Source organism: Centrocercus urophasianus, unplaced genomic scaffold (genome assembly GCF_019232065.1).
Source record: "Centrocercus urophasianus isolate 14NV4802_14NV808 unplaced genomic scaffold, USGS_Curo_1.0 seq_21, whole genome shotgun sequence".
In the NCBI taxonomy this organism is placed as follows: Eukaryota; Metazoa; Chordata; class Aves; order Galliformes; family Phasianidae; genus Centrocercus; species Centrocercus urophasianus.
Genome location: NW_024884767.1, coordinates 8093214 through 8107303, shown reverse-complemented (window position 1 = coordinate 8107303; position 14090 = coordinate 8093214). Strand labels below are relative to the sequence as shown.

Genomic DNA, 14090 nt, shown 5'->3' with positions numbered 1-14090 from the left:
GCTCAAAGGCATAGGAACCAAATAGCTTCAGCTGCCTGTAGCAATGGTCATTCCTCTCATGAGAAGAGGTGTTATATCAGATTGCTGAGGTGTATATGAGGAGTTGATTAAATAGTACTTCTATTCATTTTCTCACTTTCCAAATACTCCTACGTATATTATGTGTTTTCACACTATACAGGTCAAGTTTTTACCACAGGGAGCCAGTCCAGTGTGTCTTCAGGTTCATCCTTCAGCCAGGCTAAATCTCAGAACTTTGATCCTTTTGCTGATCTTGCCAATCTTGGATCTAGTCTTCCAGGTAAGATTTTACTTTTGTAAGTCTGAACTTAATGTTTCTCTTGTTCCTGATTTGCTCCTTGTTCCAGTAAGTGTAATTGGCAGCTTGTGTAAAGATAGCTTATATAAAGTTTCCTTTTCAGTGGTAACAACAAGCTTCATGGAGTTACTGAAAGCAGATAAACAGTAGGAAAAGAGGGAGCCCTTGCAGAGATGGTGTGAAACTTACAAAATATTGCAGAAGATAACTACAACTGTGGTTTAGAAACGTTATGCAGCTTGCTTGTGTAATCTAGTTGAGAAGGTAGCAGAAACCATGTGTCCCTGATTCAGTAACTGATCATGGGATTTCTTATCTAACACTGTGGTTAATGTGCTGTGAAGGATACAAAATGGAAAGCTTAATCAAATTCCTTTTATTTTGGTCCTAACTAAGAAGGAAGAATAGTCAGTTCAGTACTTCTGTTTGAATTCAGTGGGCTTTCATAGCTCTGCTGCTCAAATCAGTCCAGTCATGTTTGGGCCAGATTTGTGTTTGTCATAAACACGCAATTCCATCAGCGTTATAAACATTTGCCAATTTGCAGTTGTGTACAAGATGGAACGCACCCCAGAGTAATACTTGTCCTAGGATGTTGTATTCACATAAACTCATGAATTAGCCCAGGGATATTCGTGAACAGCAGAAAAAATAAAGGCAACGAAAAGAGCTGAAGTCTTTGATTTTTCAGTGTCACACTGCCATTGCTAATGGCCAATTGGTGGCTGTTTAATGTGACTAGCTGCCAAGAGTCCAAGAAATGGCTTGGTGCAGGGTGTAGTTGCTGAGTTGCAGAAATGTGCTTTTCCCCTTAGCTCGAAGGTGGCAGACTTGTTGCTGTGGCTGTTAGTATTGCACATTCAGTATGCCCATGGTGAAATTACCTTATTTAAGTACAAGGTAATGTGCAGTATTTGGCTATTCTGCTGCCTTGCAAAACTCTTAATGTTGAAGCATTATCCTTAAGGCTGCTCTACATTGAACAGTTTGCAAAAGTATTCTGGTTCAGCAGTTTCAGATAAATATGTACTTGCTATCACGGTAGTGTGAGTAAAACATTCCTTTTGTGTTTGACTTAAAGATATGATGCACAGTAAACTAGTGGAGAAAACTGTGCTGATACTGGAATTAGTTCATTAATCTTGCAGATAGTTTTCAATAGGATTAATGACTACATACGAAAATGGCCAGATGTAATAGGTCTAGTTGGTCTTAAGCTTGAAATGAATTTTTGAGGAAGCATAATACCTGCAGTTTGAACTCACTATTGTCTTTTCATAGGAGTTTTTGGACTTCCAAGTAATTAGTCTGAAAGATGTTATGCAAGTGAACACTCCTTAATTGGGAGCGCTATGTGAAAAAACAGTAGCTAAGGATGATTACAGTGTTATGCTAATAGTAAGGTATGAGTAGTGATCTGTGATAACTGGTCTTAACACACTCTATTTCTGGTAATGATCTTGTATCAGAAAGTAGGAATATGCTGTTTAAAAACTTGTTGCTGAAAGTCAGGCACTGGCTTGCAGTACAGGAAGAATTGGTTGGCCTTGAAGACTAAAATAACATAGAATGATTTGAAGGAGCAGTAGAATGAGTTTTCTTCTTAGAGTGCAAGGTCATGAGCTTTGATAGTTGCGGGGCTTGTTTTCTGTAAATTTCATACGGTGAAGTGACTGAAGATTAGAGTAACTCAAAGCAGTTCTTCAATGAGGTGCTTCTTGTGGGGGGAATTTCGTCAGGTGATGTGTTACAGTAATAGGTTTTACCAGGTGAGCTATTCAGAGGTATAGGATGGTATTTCTTATTTGGCTCTGGGGAGACATTGGTTTTTTTTTTTGAGCTGTTTCTTGTAGCTGCTAGTCACAGCAGTGTATTATTGGGGAGAGGAGAGATGTGGGAGATCACTGGGAAGATAAGTTTACATTGCTGTGTCCAGACAGAGAAGCTTGGGTGATTTTTTTTATTTTTTATTTTTTATTTTTATTTTTTATTTTTAGGGCAAATAAAAAGGGAGAAACAAGAACAAGTGAATTTAAACTGGCCTGGAATTGGTTTGAGCTGAAAATTAAGTTCTAATCAGCAGCAGCTGGTTAAAAAGACAGTTAGAGATGGAAATACAAATTGACTTTCTTCAGCAAGTGAGACTGGATCATAAGCTTGTCATTCAGTACTGAGTGATCAAAGAAGGCTTTCCATCTTTGAAGTAATAGTGTTTTATTCACATCAAGCTGAATGGCTGGTTTCCTGTTTGTGTAAATGTATTTGACCACTGATCTGGAATTTGTTTTGTTATTTTTAGGAAATTATTCAGAGATAGAAGTTGCTTTCTGCTTTGGAGTATCATAAGTGTGAATGTGAAATGTTTCCCTTACAGGAAAATTTAGGTGTGTTTAAATTCAGCCGTCACACTATTTTTTCCCTATGACGGGTGTGTGCCAGGAAGTTTTATGCTGCACCTTGTCAAAGGAACTGAATTTCTTGAAGTCTTCCCAAAGTCAGTCAAGGGCAGTCTAATGGCAGCTTGGTTGAGAATGCATCTAGAATTCATTCTCATCAATTAAACAAAAGAGCTAATTATGTTAAAGGTTGGAGCTTTTTACTCAGCTTAATTTGTTCGTAATGAGTATTGTAGACTGGAAAAGAGGTCTTGGGTGTTCTTCCTGAAGTGTGTAGCTGATAAGGCTGCTAAGCAGCTGTCTCAATACCAGCTAAAAGAACGGAAATAAAATCCTAAAAACTTAGTGCAATATTAGGTTAATAAGACATGGGCCTATAGTTTACAGTTGTTTCGTTACCTTGTCTTGTATAAGATTCAGTGTTTTTTCCTGTTCTCTGTAACATTTGTTGATAATGCTACTGTAACATTAACTATCTTTCTAAAGCAGTTGTGCAAGAGACCACTAAGGAGGCTTTGAAAGCATTCATTTGAAAATATCCTCAATATGTTACATATTCTTGATAATATTATTGGTTTTCATTGTCTATTATCAGAGGGTCATAAAATGGCCTGGGCTGAAAAGGACCACAATGATCATCTAATTTCAACCCCCCTGTTATGTGCAGGGTCACCAACCAGTAGACCAGGCTTCCCAGAGCCACATCCAGCCTGGCCTTGGATGCCTCCAAGGAATGGGGCATCCACGGTTAACAGATACTGAAGTACAGTAAATTTGTGGGCATGACTGCTGTCACTTCTGAACTATTTTCTGGCAAGTGCACATTCAGATGAATGAATGCTTCTGGTGTAAACTAACACTTGGGAACTTAATGTAAGACTGGAAGACTTTTAATAAATGGCTCTAGCTCCTGCTGTCCTGGTTGTTAATGAGAAGAAAATGTTCTAATGCTTTCTCGTATGTGGAGGTGTCACAGTAAAGTGTATGGTTAGATATTAAGGCCAAAGTGTCTTTCTTTCTTTAAACAAGCGACAGATATCAAGCTGAGCAATTAATTTAGTTTTTACCTTTAGGTTCCTCCACAGGTGGATTCTCCTCTAGTGGGTTTGCTCAGAAAACTGTTCCATCTCAGAAGTCAGGAGGTCAGTGGCAGAAACCCACAAAACCACAAAATACTTCTTGGCAGTCCCAAACTAAATCTAGTGCACAAACTAAACCTAACTACACAGTGAACTTCAGTGTTATTGGAGGACGAGAAGAAAGGGGAGTCAGAACCCCAAGCTTTGGTAAGTTTTCTGAAAGCATTGCTTATAATGACCTGTATAAAGTTAGATTCACTGTTAGCTTCAAACTTTTGTACCTCAGTCTTTTTCTTTGTTTACATTTAGGTCATACCTAGTGTAAGTTAGTAGAGAGTTTGACAAATCTGGTGCAAAGCTACACTAAAATATCATAGACAAGCTGACAATGGGCCAAATATTTGCAGGTCTGGGCATAAACTAATAAATCTCTTATCCAAAGGGGTAATAGCTTCATGACCGTAGATTGAGAGTATAAATTTGTATGAATGCAGTGAGGAGAAATAATTGATAGAATTGCTTGTAGACAAAAGGTTGCACCCCTTTTTCCTACCTGAAGAATAGTAGGTCATCACTAAGCTTAAACTTACTGGAAATCTGTGTGTTTCAAGCATATGGGAAGGGGAGCAAATAAATTTCTTTTAGCCCATTTCTTAAAGTGGTTGTGTTGTCTTTCTGTATTAGCCTTTATGAGGAGTGAGAATAAATCTCAGATGTACTGATAGTGGGATTATGCTGTCTTTTCACTGGCTCACAGGTGAACAAGTACATCCATTAGCTGAAGTGATGTCGATCTTTGTCTGGGAGGAGCTAACAGTGAGAGACTGGTGGACACAATTTGCAACACAGAAAATGCAATTAGAGAACAGAAAGTGTAATTAGTAAGCTGTAATAGGCCCTGGAATGTGGTGATTACTTGTAGAATCAGAGAATATCTTAAGTTGGAAGGGAGTCCTAGGGATTGTTGTGTTCAACTCTTGGCAGCTGGGCTATGAGTTCTCAGAATAGGGCCACGAGCCCTCAAAATGCTCCACTGTACCACATCATGCCCTGATATATCCTGCCATGCCCCCAGTATACCACAGCATGCCCTCCGACCTCATTGGTGCCCCATGCGCTGCCCCACATGCCTGTTCCAGCACCTTCCAATGAGCCTAGCACCAGGCCCTCACCAAATGCCCCTGAAGCACTTGGTGCTTGCCCCATCTTGACCCCAAGGCTCTGCAGGAGTAACATTAATGGTTTTAGCAGGTGATTAATACCTCAAAAATAGGTGAACCTCAACATGATAAAGTTCTGAGCAGTTCATTTGGTTGTCCCTGTTCTGAATGAGGATTGTGCTAGGTAATATGCAGAGATCTCACCCAACTTCAATCCTGCAGTTCTTTAGAATGTATGTTCTATAACAGTGCTGTAACTGTTCTTGTTGATGGTTGGTTTGTTATTCTGTGTAAAGTTTCAGTGTATTTAAATGCATGATACATTTCTGACTAAACCATTAAGTATTCAGTCATCTGAAAAACTGCAGCACATCTGAAGTTAATTTATAGTGGAAAACAAAACAATTTCCAAACACATGAATAGACAAATGTTTTCCCCCAGATCTACTCAGCTTTTGAGAGAAAAGAACATGCAAGCATTTAGTCATAAATATACATTGGAGATTACCTGTTTTACTGGACTGAAAACTTGTCAATGACTTTCTATTTCTGTCTTTTTTTTTTTTTTTTTTATACCTTGTGGAGTTTATTAAGCAACTGAAGAATATTTATGGTAGTGATAAATGTCATGCAGGTGTATCTGAGTGCAGTGTGTTTGCACAGCTAATGTGTTTTCTCATGTAATTTTATTTAACATTTTTCTTCTCTCATAGGTCAAAAGCCAAAAGTTTCAGCCAATGACTTTGAGGATCTATTATCTAATCAAGGCTTTTCAGCAAAATCTGATAAAAAGGGGCCAAAAACAATTGCTGAGATGAGGAAACAAGAAATGTCTAAAGATATGGACCCCTTGAAACTGAAGGTTTGTTAAACAGAGATCAACTTAAACGTATGTCTAAGATTGTACTTTGAACGACTGAGAACAAAGTAGAAGGATACATTGAAAGACAAAAAAATTGGTAAAGCAGAGGGGGGAAGCTTTGTTTGTATTTAAATAACTGTGTTTTACTACTGTGTAAGTTGATAAGCATGAACAAGTGTCAACTTGTAATGAAACAGTAGGAACAAGAGCATCAACTGTGTGTAAGTAATACAAGTTCCTCTTTCTTTCAACTGAGCCTGGAAAACTTAAGAATATACCTTGTATGCTTTCTGAAACCAAAACTGTTCATTTTCAGTCTCACAAACATCCCCTTAGCAAAGATGGACTTAACTAGTAACACAAAACTTTGAGGAACAGGCAAATGAGAATAGCTATCTTGAGGGTGACCACTGCACTTGCAACAGTTAGCTAGTGCTGCTTCTGTTGGTAGAGACACACTCCAGAATGAGGGCTGATCGCCTGCTCGGACTTTTTGCTGATAATATTGCATATAATACATTTTTAGTGTTGTTGTGAAGTCAGTGGAGTGAATAGTTGTTCTGAGTCTCGTGGGGGTATTTGAAAGAAGTAATCTGCAGAGGTGCAGAGTGTGAAGTAAACGTTAACTATTAGTGTATGTGAACTGAAAGTTCTGTACAAATCAGGTGAGAATATTAGGAAATGAATATTGTGCTCTGACAGGGAGGTAATGTAATCAACAGATGTTTTTAATTACTCCTTTCAATTACCTCTCCATTATCTTGTCATTAATTGTACAGGGTTCTACTCGCACTAAAATATGCAGCTATTTCAGTTTATTTTCTAATGATAATTTCTCTACAAAGCTGGTTAACTGCCAGTTAATCTAGTAGCAAATGTATCACTTCTGGCTGCTAATGATCTGGATTCAAGAATGAATGTAGTAAGACAACTGGACTTGGGTGCTGAATACAACAACACTACTGTACTTGGGTCTTAATATTGTGCAGCATGAGAGCTACTTCTCTAAACAGGCAGAGAATGCTTGCATTGTTGCATTCAGTTTTTATGCGTTCTGTTTTTCCCAGATTCTTGAATGGATTGAAGGAAAGGAGAGAAATATCAGAGCATTAATATCTACTCTTCATACAGTGCTTTGGGAAGGGGAAAATAAATGGAAGCCAGTTAGCATGGCAGATCTAGTAACGCCTGAACAAGTGAAGAAATACTACAGGAAAGCGGTGCTTGTAGTTCATCCAGATAAGGTGAGTGTTTTCCTCTGGTGTTTTCTCTGTAGGCAGAAGGAACAGAAACTCTTTTTACCGTGCTGTACGAGTCCCTGATGGATGCTGTAGTGTTAGTTCTTGACTGGGATTCCAGATGCTTTTTGCTTCAATTCCATTGTCTTCTGAAGCTGCATCCATGTTGTGCATGATAATCATGTAATCCTGACATGGCACAGAATTCAACAGATTAAATTTTATAAAATACAATATTCCCAGAAGGTCATTAGCCACTGAAATCAGTTGAGCTTGACTGGCTTCTCGCAGATCTAATGATAACTACTAGATTCTGCTTTATTTCTGCCAGCTGTGTTTTTAGGTTTTCTAGGGTGTTTGCCAGTGCATGAAGACCAAGGAAATGCCACAGCAAAACTGGTGGGGAAAACCCATGGAATATCCTTACTGGAAATTACTCAGCAACTGAAAAAAAAAAGAATGCAATAAACATAATGACATTTCACTTTTCTAAAAGTATTTAGTACATTCTCTTACTGTATCCCAGTACAAGAAGATAGATTCTTGCTCTGAGTTACTGTTCTAGGCTGTGCTTTAGGTATGAAAGTTAAGTGTTAAATAATACCTAGTTTGAGTTTTCAAGATTACCTCTGATGGTTTAGGGAGTAGATGTCAAAGTCCTGTGTCTGTTGCATCCAAAATAAAGAAACAGGACATCTTTCTTTCCTTCCCTCTTTTATTTCCTGTTCCTGGCTGCATGGTTTCCTACAACTTAGTGCCATTCTCGATGCTTTCTGCAAGACCTTTCTGAAGCATTCTTTTTTTGGCCTTATCTTTTCAGACGCCTGGAGTTACAGCAGCAGACAAAAGAGTCAATGTGCTACTGCTGGCAAAAGCCAAGCAGCATAAGGGCAGAGACATGGAGAGGTGCCTTTGAGGCTTTACTTCAGTGTTGTAAAGAATCCGTTGCTCTGCATCATGTGGAACTGCATCTTTAATTACCATGGGGTTGGGCTGGCCCAGAGGCAGGGAATCAGGAGCATGCTGTCTCTGTTCCTTCAAGCATGGAGACGAACAGACAGGCAGTTATGTGCAGTTGACACCGACTGCAAACAATTTCAAGTTCAAACATTACTGTATGATACCACTAGGGCTGTCAGGAAGCTATTTCGAAAATGGCTGGGTTTTGTTTTTTGAGCTGTTAGCTGAAACGTTTTCTAAGCTGTTCTTCTCATAAATAATTTTTAAGTCTTAATTACTTACAGAGTACACTAGAGTTTGAAGTAATGTTAGGAAAACAAGAACAGTTGTAGCAAAATTTGGGTAAAAGAAGGCAGTGCTCTGTGCCTGAACATGGTACTCACACTGTAGTCTAATGTTTGCTATACAAGTAAACAACAAAACAAGTAAATAGCAAAAAGAAAGGTTGAGATGCTTCACAAACCACAAAATTCCTTTATGCTTTTAATGTTCTCTTTGTTTTCAGGCGACAGGACAACCTTACGAGCAGTATGCCAAAATGATCTTCATGGAATTGAGCGATGCGTGGTCGGAATTTGAAAACCAGGGATCCAAGTCCCTCTTCTAAAGTTCATCTTTTTCAAACTACTTCCAAAAACTGGAGCTGAGCATTGATGTGACTTGCTTGCCTATGGTTTATGAAGTGCTTTTCCATGATTTCAGCACAGTTTGCGGTGCACACTTAAATGTGATGACGTATTTTGTAAGACATAAGTACAAAGCATTACGTAGATGCATTAAGAAAACAACTGCTTAGTACTTGAAGAAATCATGGCCTGGGGATAAACATTTTGTTTCAGATTTTATATACAGCAAAACGGATTTTTTCCATGGTCTCTGGTACACTCGGATCAATTCTAAATCATTCCAATTCTATTGATCTTTGCTTTACCTTACTCTACCACACTTTCATTTATTTTTTCAGTAGTTTTGTGATTCAGTTTTGTTGTTTTGTGCCTGTCGCCTTATTTGAAGTGCTTTAGTTATCAACAGTGAATTTCTTTGGCTTGTTTCAAATCTGAAGGTGTATATTTTCATCTGTATTGTATGTAATCAATCTGATAATCATTCTGTAAATATTTTCTGACAATACCTTCTTCTTTACAATAAATTAATAGGTTAGCCAAAAAGACCTCAATATTGAGGAAAGTCAACCAGGGTTGTTCTTGATGCTTTTTTTTTAATTATTATTATTTTTTAAATTATTCTTTATGAATCTAGAAACAAATCTTGGCTTTAAAGTCTGCATGTTCTTGCTATTTTGTTATTTATTATGAACCTTTGGAAGGCATTGCTCTTACCAGTGCTTATTTTACTAATTCTTTAAATATCGTTTTCTTCTGATTTCAGTGGAGCATGCCTTCCATTGGACTTAAAATGCTCTGATAGAAATATTTTTTCAAGACTTGATGTGGAAGCACAAAATATTTTGCTCTGCTTTGGTTTCTTATGAGAAAGCTACATTACTTGTTATCACGTAGAGAGTATTTCGTACTTTGCTGCATGTCTGAATTTCTGTGTTTCTGAGATATGCATGACATCAGTGTATGTGCAAACAGGGATATATTGGTGGTGCATTTCTGCTCATCCCCCTTCCATGCACCAGCTAGTACAAGATGAGCTAGTACAACTTGAGAACAGAACTTGCCATGTTTTTTCATCTGTATTCAGATAGCAGCTATTCACTTGATCTGGGGTAGATGAATACAATTGACCAATGACTGTTATGCTCCATAGCATAACAAAATGCAATCCTCAAATCAAGTTTGAAAATGTCAAAAATCAGTATTGTTGTATTAAAGCTTGGTTAGCAGTCTCTTGAAACAGTGTAGTTTAGCATTCAAATGGTAAAAAAAAAAAATTAATCTTGACATTTTGTCTGGTTTTCATGCTTAACTGAGAGGGACGCTGTAACAACCAAAGGTAAAATCAGCTGAGCAGCATCTGAACAGGAAAAAAGAATACACTAATGCCACCTGGAGAGTGTGTTGGATGCAGTTTTCCACTGCCGAGCCAGTGTACACAATATTTTTTTACACGGTGCAGTGTACAATTCAGTCTCTAAGCTCTGACACATTTAACTACTTACCCAGTCTTTCATCAACAGCGTATGTGTATTTGCATATCTATTCAGCTGCTGTAATTGTTTTTCAAGTTGGACACCTGCAATGGATCAGGAAGGTTATATGTTATTCAGAGTAACAGTTGTAGTTCAGCTGCAGTTTTGAAGCAGCCAGAAAGCAAGAAATCTGATGAGATTTAGGATTTTTTTTTTCCCCCTTGGGACACTTCAACTTTCTACAGTAATGATCTGCATCATTAGAAATCAAAGGCTTTGGCAGGATAAATGTCAGAGACCTGCATGGTTCTTTACAGTTCTAAGATAAACTATCTGTAGTAATAAGTTTAAAAACAGACATGTAATGACTGGAGTACTGTGGAGCTGAGAGAAAATCTTTCTGAAGAGCTGGTTTCTCATAAGAAAAAAAAATGTGAAGTCTACTTTAAATGTCCATATCACTTTCAACACATACAAGAAACTAGACTGAGACATTTTTGTGCTCTTCTTGAACTGTGTACAATTATTAAAAAACAAGCAAACAAAAAAACCTGAAGTTTTGGAGGAAAATATCTTCCTCTATTTGCCTGGTAGTGTGTTTTGTATGGTAGCTACATTTCTTGGTTTTCTTTGTCCACTCTTGTTTGCAAAAGCTTTCTTGAACATCAGAGAAGAACCTTAGGATTTCAAGTGAGCAGGGAAAAATGTGTGAATGTTTTATATGGAACTGAAGATTTCTGCAAATTGATTTCCCCCTTTTAGATATCATGGAAACTCATGCAGTTTGGCTCTTGGAATAATCCACAGCCATTTATACAGGAACGCTTAAATTACAGCTTACTCATCTCTGGCCTTTGGTGAAGGAGCTGTCTGGTTTATCTATCCTGCTCCTTTCTGCTTGATTTCTAGGGAGAGGAATGTGGGAGAGGCTCAGAGTTCAGTAAACTTTTGAAGTTAAGATTTTACTGAAATGTGGCTCTTATGCATCCTTATATTCAACTGAGTTAAGTGACACAGTTAAAAAGTAAATCAAAATATTTAAATTGTCAAGACTTAAGTGATGAATGCAGTAAAATGAAATAGTGTTTTCAGTGTAAGATAAAGGAGAAGAAAGACCATAAAAGGAGCCTCGTAGTTGAAGCCTAAACTAAATTTTCTGAATTATGTGAATGTGGGAAGAAGGAACTTAAATTGTATGTATGCTTACACTGGCTCCTGATACTAGTCTTAAATGAGAAGATAATTTGGAAGGAGGATATCTAGTTCTTCTTTTAATTTGTCTTAAAGCAGTAATAAAAAATGGTTAGATTAAAAAAAAAAAAAAAAAAAAAAGCTCAGACTGGGAATGAGGGTTTTTCCCTTCCTCATGCTCCTTGTTTATTGAGAGCTGTATGGGGTGCATCTTGAAAGCCAGGCTTTTTGTCTGCTGCTGCTGATTACAAAGTTTGAGGTAAATGCTGGTACTGTGGGGTATGCTGAAGTTATAACCTTGTATTGTGAAGCATCTCCTGAATTCTTCCAGCAGGTCCTGATGCCTTCTGGCCCATGTTTGTTGTTACTTCATGATGACAGACTGTTGATACAGTTCATTCTTTGCAGTCTTCAATGCAGCAGAAATTAAAGGAAGAATAGAGAAGGATACCTGGGCTATAACTATACTCTATCACAGATGTTCTCTAATTCTCTGACCTGTCCCTACTGAACCCTGATAAGGACAGGTCTAGGACAGTAGGTCTGTTGCCTGCAGTTCCAATCCTTTCAGAAGTGCTCCTGACTGGTTATGGGCAGGTGGCAGTAACCAGGTGCTTGGGTTCTATGAAGTAGGGTAGATTTCCACTAGTTATTTCCAAATTAAGTTGCTTATATTACATTGTTGTTAGGTCTGGAGAGTCTGATAACTTCTCTTTTAGAACAGAAATCTGCAAAGAAGAGAGTTGGCATGAAGAGTGCATGTGGTTAGGATCTGCCAAATGGAGAAGAGTAACATTTTGTCCATGTTGGTGTATTTAATGTTGTGCATGCCTGTCCTGTGCTTTCCAGTGCTGTCACATTTCCTTGAACTTAACAGCAGGGAAGAGAAATGAAAGCAAGCAGTTAAGCATTTACATTCCTATTAAAATCACAGAGTTGAGCTCAGCGTTGTGAGTGGATATGAATTTCCAGGCATCGAGTCTGGGAGGAGAAGTTCTGCTCATTGTTATCACTTCCTTCAGCACTGTTGTAGCCTCTCCATTCTGTATGTGTTGATTAAGAACATTTCCTTGAAACAGTGGCAAAGTCTTTGGCATTGCACCCATGAAGGTAATTAGTGTGCATGGAAAAATGCCTTGTTTTACCTCCGTTTTCATGTTGATTGTAGAAAGTCCTTCTAAAGCTGTTTGCCAAGCACAAAGTAACAGCTCCTTCCTGAATGCGGGCCATCTCAAAGCTGCATGCAAGGGATTAACATTTTGCACGAACCAAAGCAGAGGTTGAGCGTAACTGCAATCTCAGCTGCCCTTTGGGATTGCTGGGCTGCACGGAGCACTCAGCTCCCACGGCCAGCCTGCAGTTTCTCAGCAGTGTCGATACGCCTCAGTGGTTATTGGCCATCACTTCTCTTTGCTGCTCACAAGAAATTTTCAGGGGATACCTAATTGTGGAACTTTGTTGCTCCTTAGCTCTTTGTCTTAACAGTTGCAATGAGTGCTTTGTAAATAGATTCAGAATAGTTCTGTACAGTTGCCTGTGCTCTGAATCTGGCATTTTCTGTCAAGAACTTGCAGGTGGTTGACCTGCAGAAGCTGTTGAAGGAATGTATGATTTCCCATCACCTGAGTCTGTCTCTGGTGCAGAGCAGTTCCAGCTACCAGCATGTGCTGACTGGGAGCAAGGACGGACTAAGCTGAGGTGTGATTCTCATCTTGGGGAATCTCAGGGTTCTTTTGCTCTATTCGGGTGAGCTCATTATTGGTAGCTGCAGCTTAGACTGCATCAAACTTCAGACATACACTCCAGAAATTTTCAGTCATTTTTATGAAGGATACATTGTGACACAGAAGCTTTTATTACCAAAAGAGGATTGAGAGGCATTGTGAGAACTCCTGAAACTCTTTAGTGGAATGTACTGTATTTTTGCAATGTAGACTCCTAGAAGCATTTGTCACCTCTCTGTGAGGACTTAGGTCCTTGCTGTAGTTACGTGTACTTGTGATTGTACTTTCTATACCTGTGATTTCTCCGGCTTGGGTTGTGTGGAAGGACAGAACAGATACTGAAGTCCTTTTTGTTTTGCCATCTTTCAGGAAATGCAATGTACTTTTGCTACTAGTAAAATGAAAATCTATATACCTGTGTGTATATAAAGGCAATATAATCAAATTAAACATTGTTTAAAAATAGATTTGATGTTTGGCACAACGTTCTTGAACAGAATATTTTGCTTTGAAATGTATTATGACTTAATCAGTGATCAATTAAAACAAACAAAGTGATTTGACTTGTTTCATTCTTTAGCAAAGGAGGAATGTCATCTTCAGAAGGGTTTTCTCTCTCCTGATAGAGAGGAGGTCACTGCAGCATCTCCTGCGGTATGACTGTATCTGAGCTGGGCTGTGACAAGGTGCCCATGCAGTGCTGCTGAGGGGAGCTCTTGCATAGGCACAGCAGCAATTGGAGGGGACCAGGAACAAAGGAACAAGGCTCGGGCTAGAGAGAGGAATGGAGCAGCATGCGGGAAGGGAGGTGGGATGTGGTGAAGCAGTGTGGATGGCAGGAATACTGGAGAAGGGAGAACTGGGCTAGCACAGTACTAGCGGGTTCCCAGAAGCCTGCCATAGTGCTCATCATCAGGACGAAAATGTGGGGTCTTTCATAATTAAGAAGAAATCATTTGGTTGCATTGAGAAAGTTTATATTAAGAAAACACGAACAAAAGCCAGAGTCAAGGTGGATTATCATAGGATTTCTTCAAGGAGAAAGCTGGACAACAGGGAGGGT

The 14090-nt window shown here is 38.7% G+C and overlaps 1 protein-coding gene across 2 annotated transcripts in view; it reads left to right on the top strand.

Annotated features, from left to right (window-relative positions):
- Positions 1-13585, top strand: part of GAK (cyclin G associated kinase) — a 67358-nt gene extending 53773 nt beyond the window's left edge. For both annotated transcript variants that reach the window (XM_042822935.1, XM_042822934.1), the window contains 5 exons: positions 182-301; positions 3789-4001; positions 5668-5816; positions 6884-7060; positions 8520-13585. In XM_042822935.1, the coding sequence (XP_042678869.1) occupies positions 182-301; positions 3789-4001; positions 5668-5816; positions 6884-7060; positions 8520-8621 (761 nt within the window). In that variant the 3' untranslated portion in view covers positions 8622-13585. The remainder of the gene's footprint in view (positions 1-181; positions 302-3788; positions 4002-5667; positions 5817-6883; positions 7061-8519) is intronic.
- Positions 13586-14090: the final 505 nt, after the last annotated feature.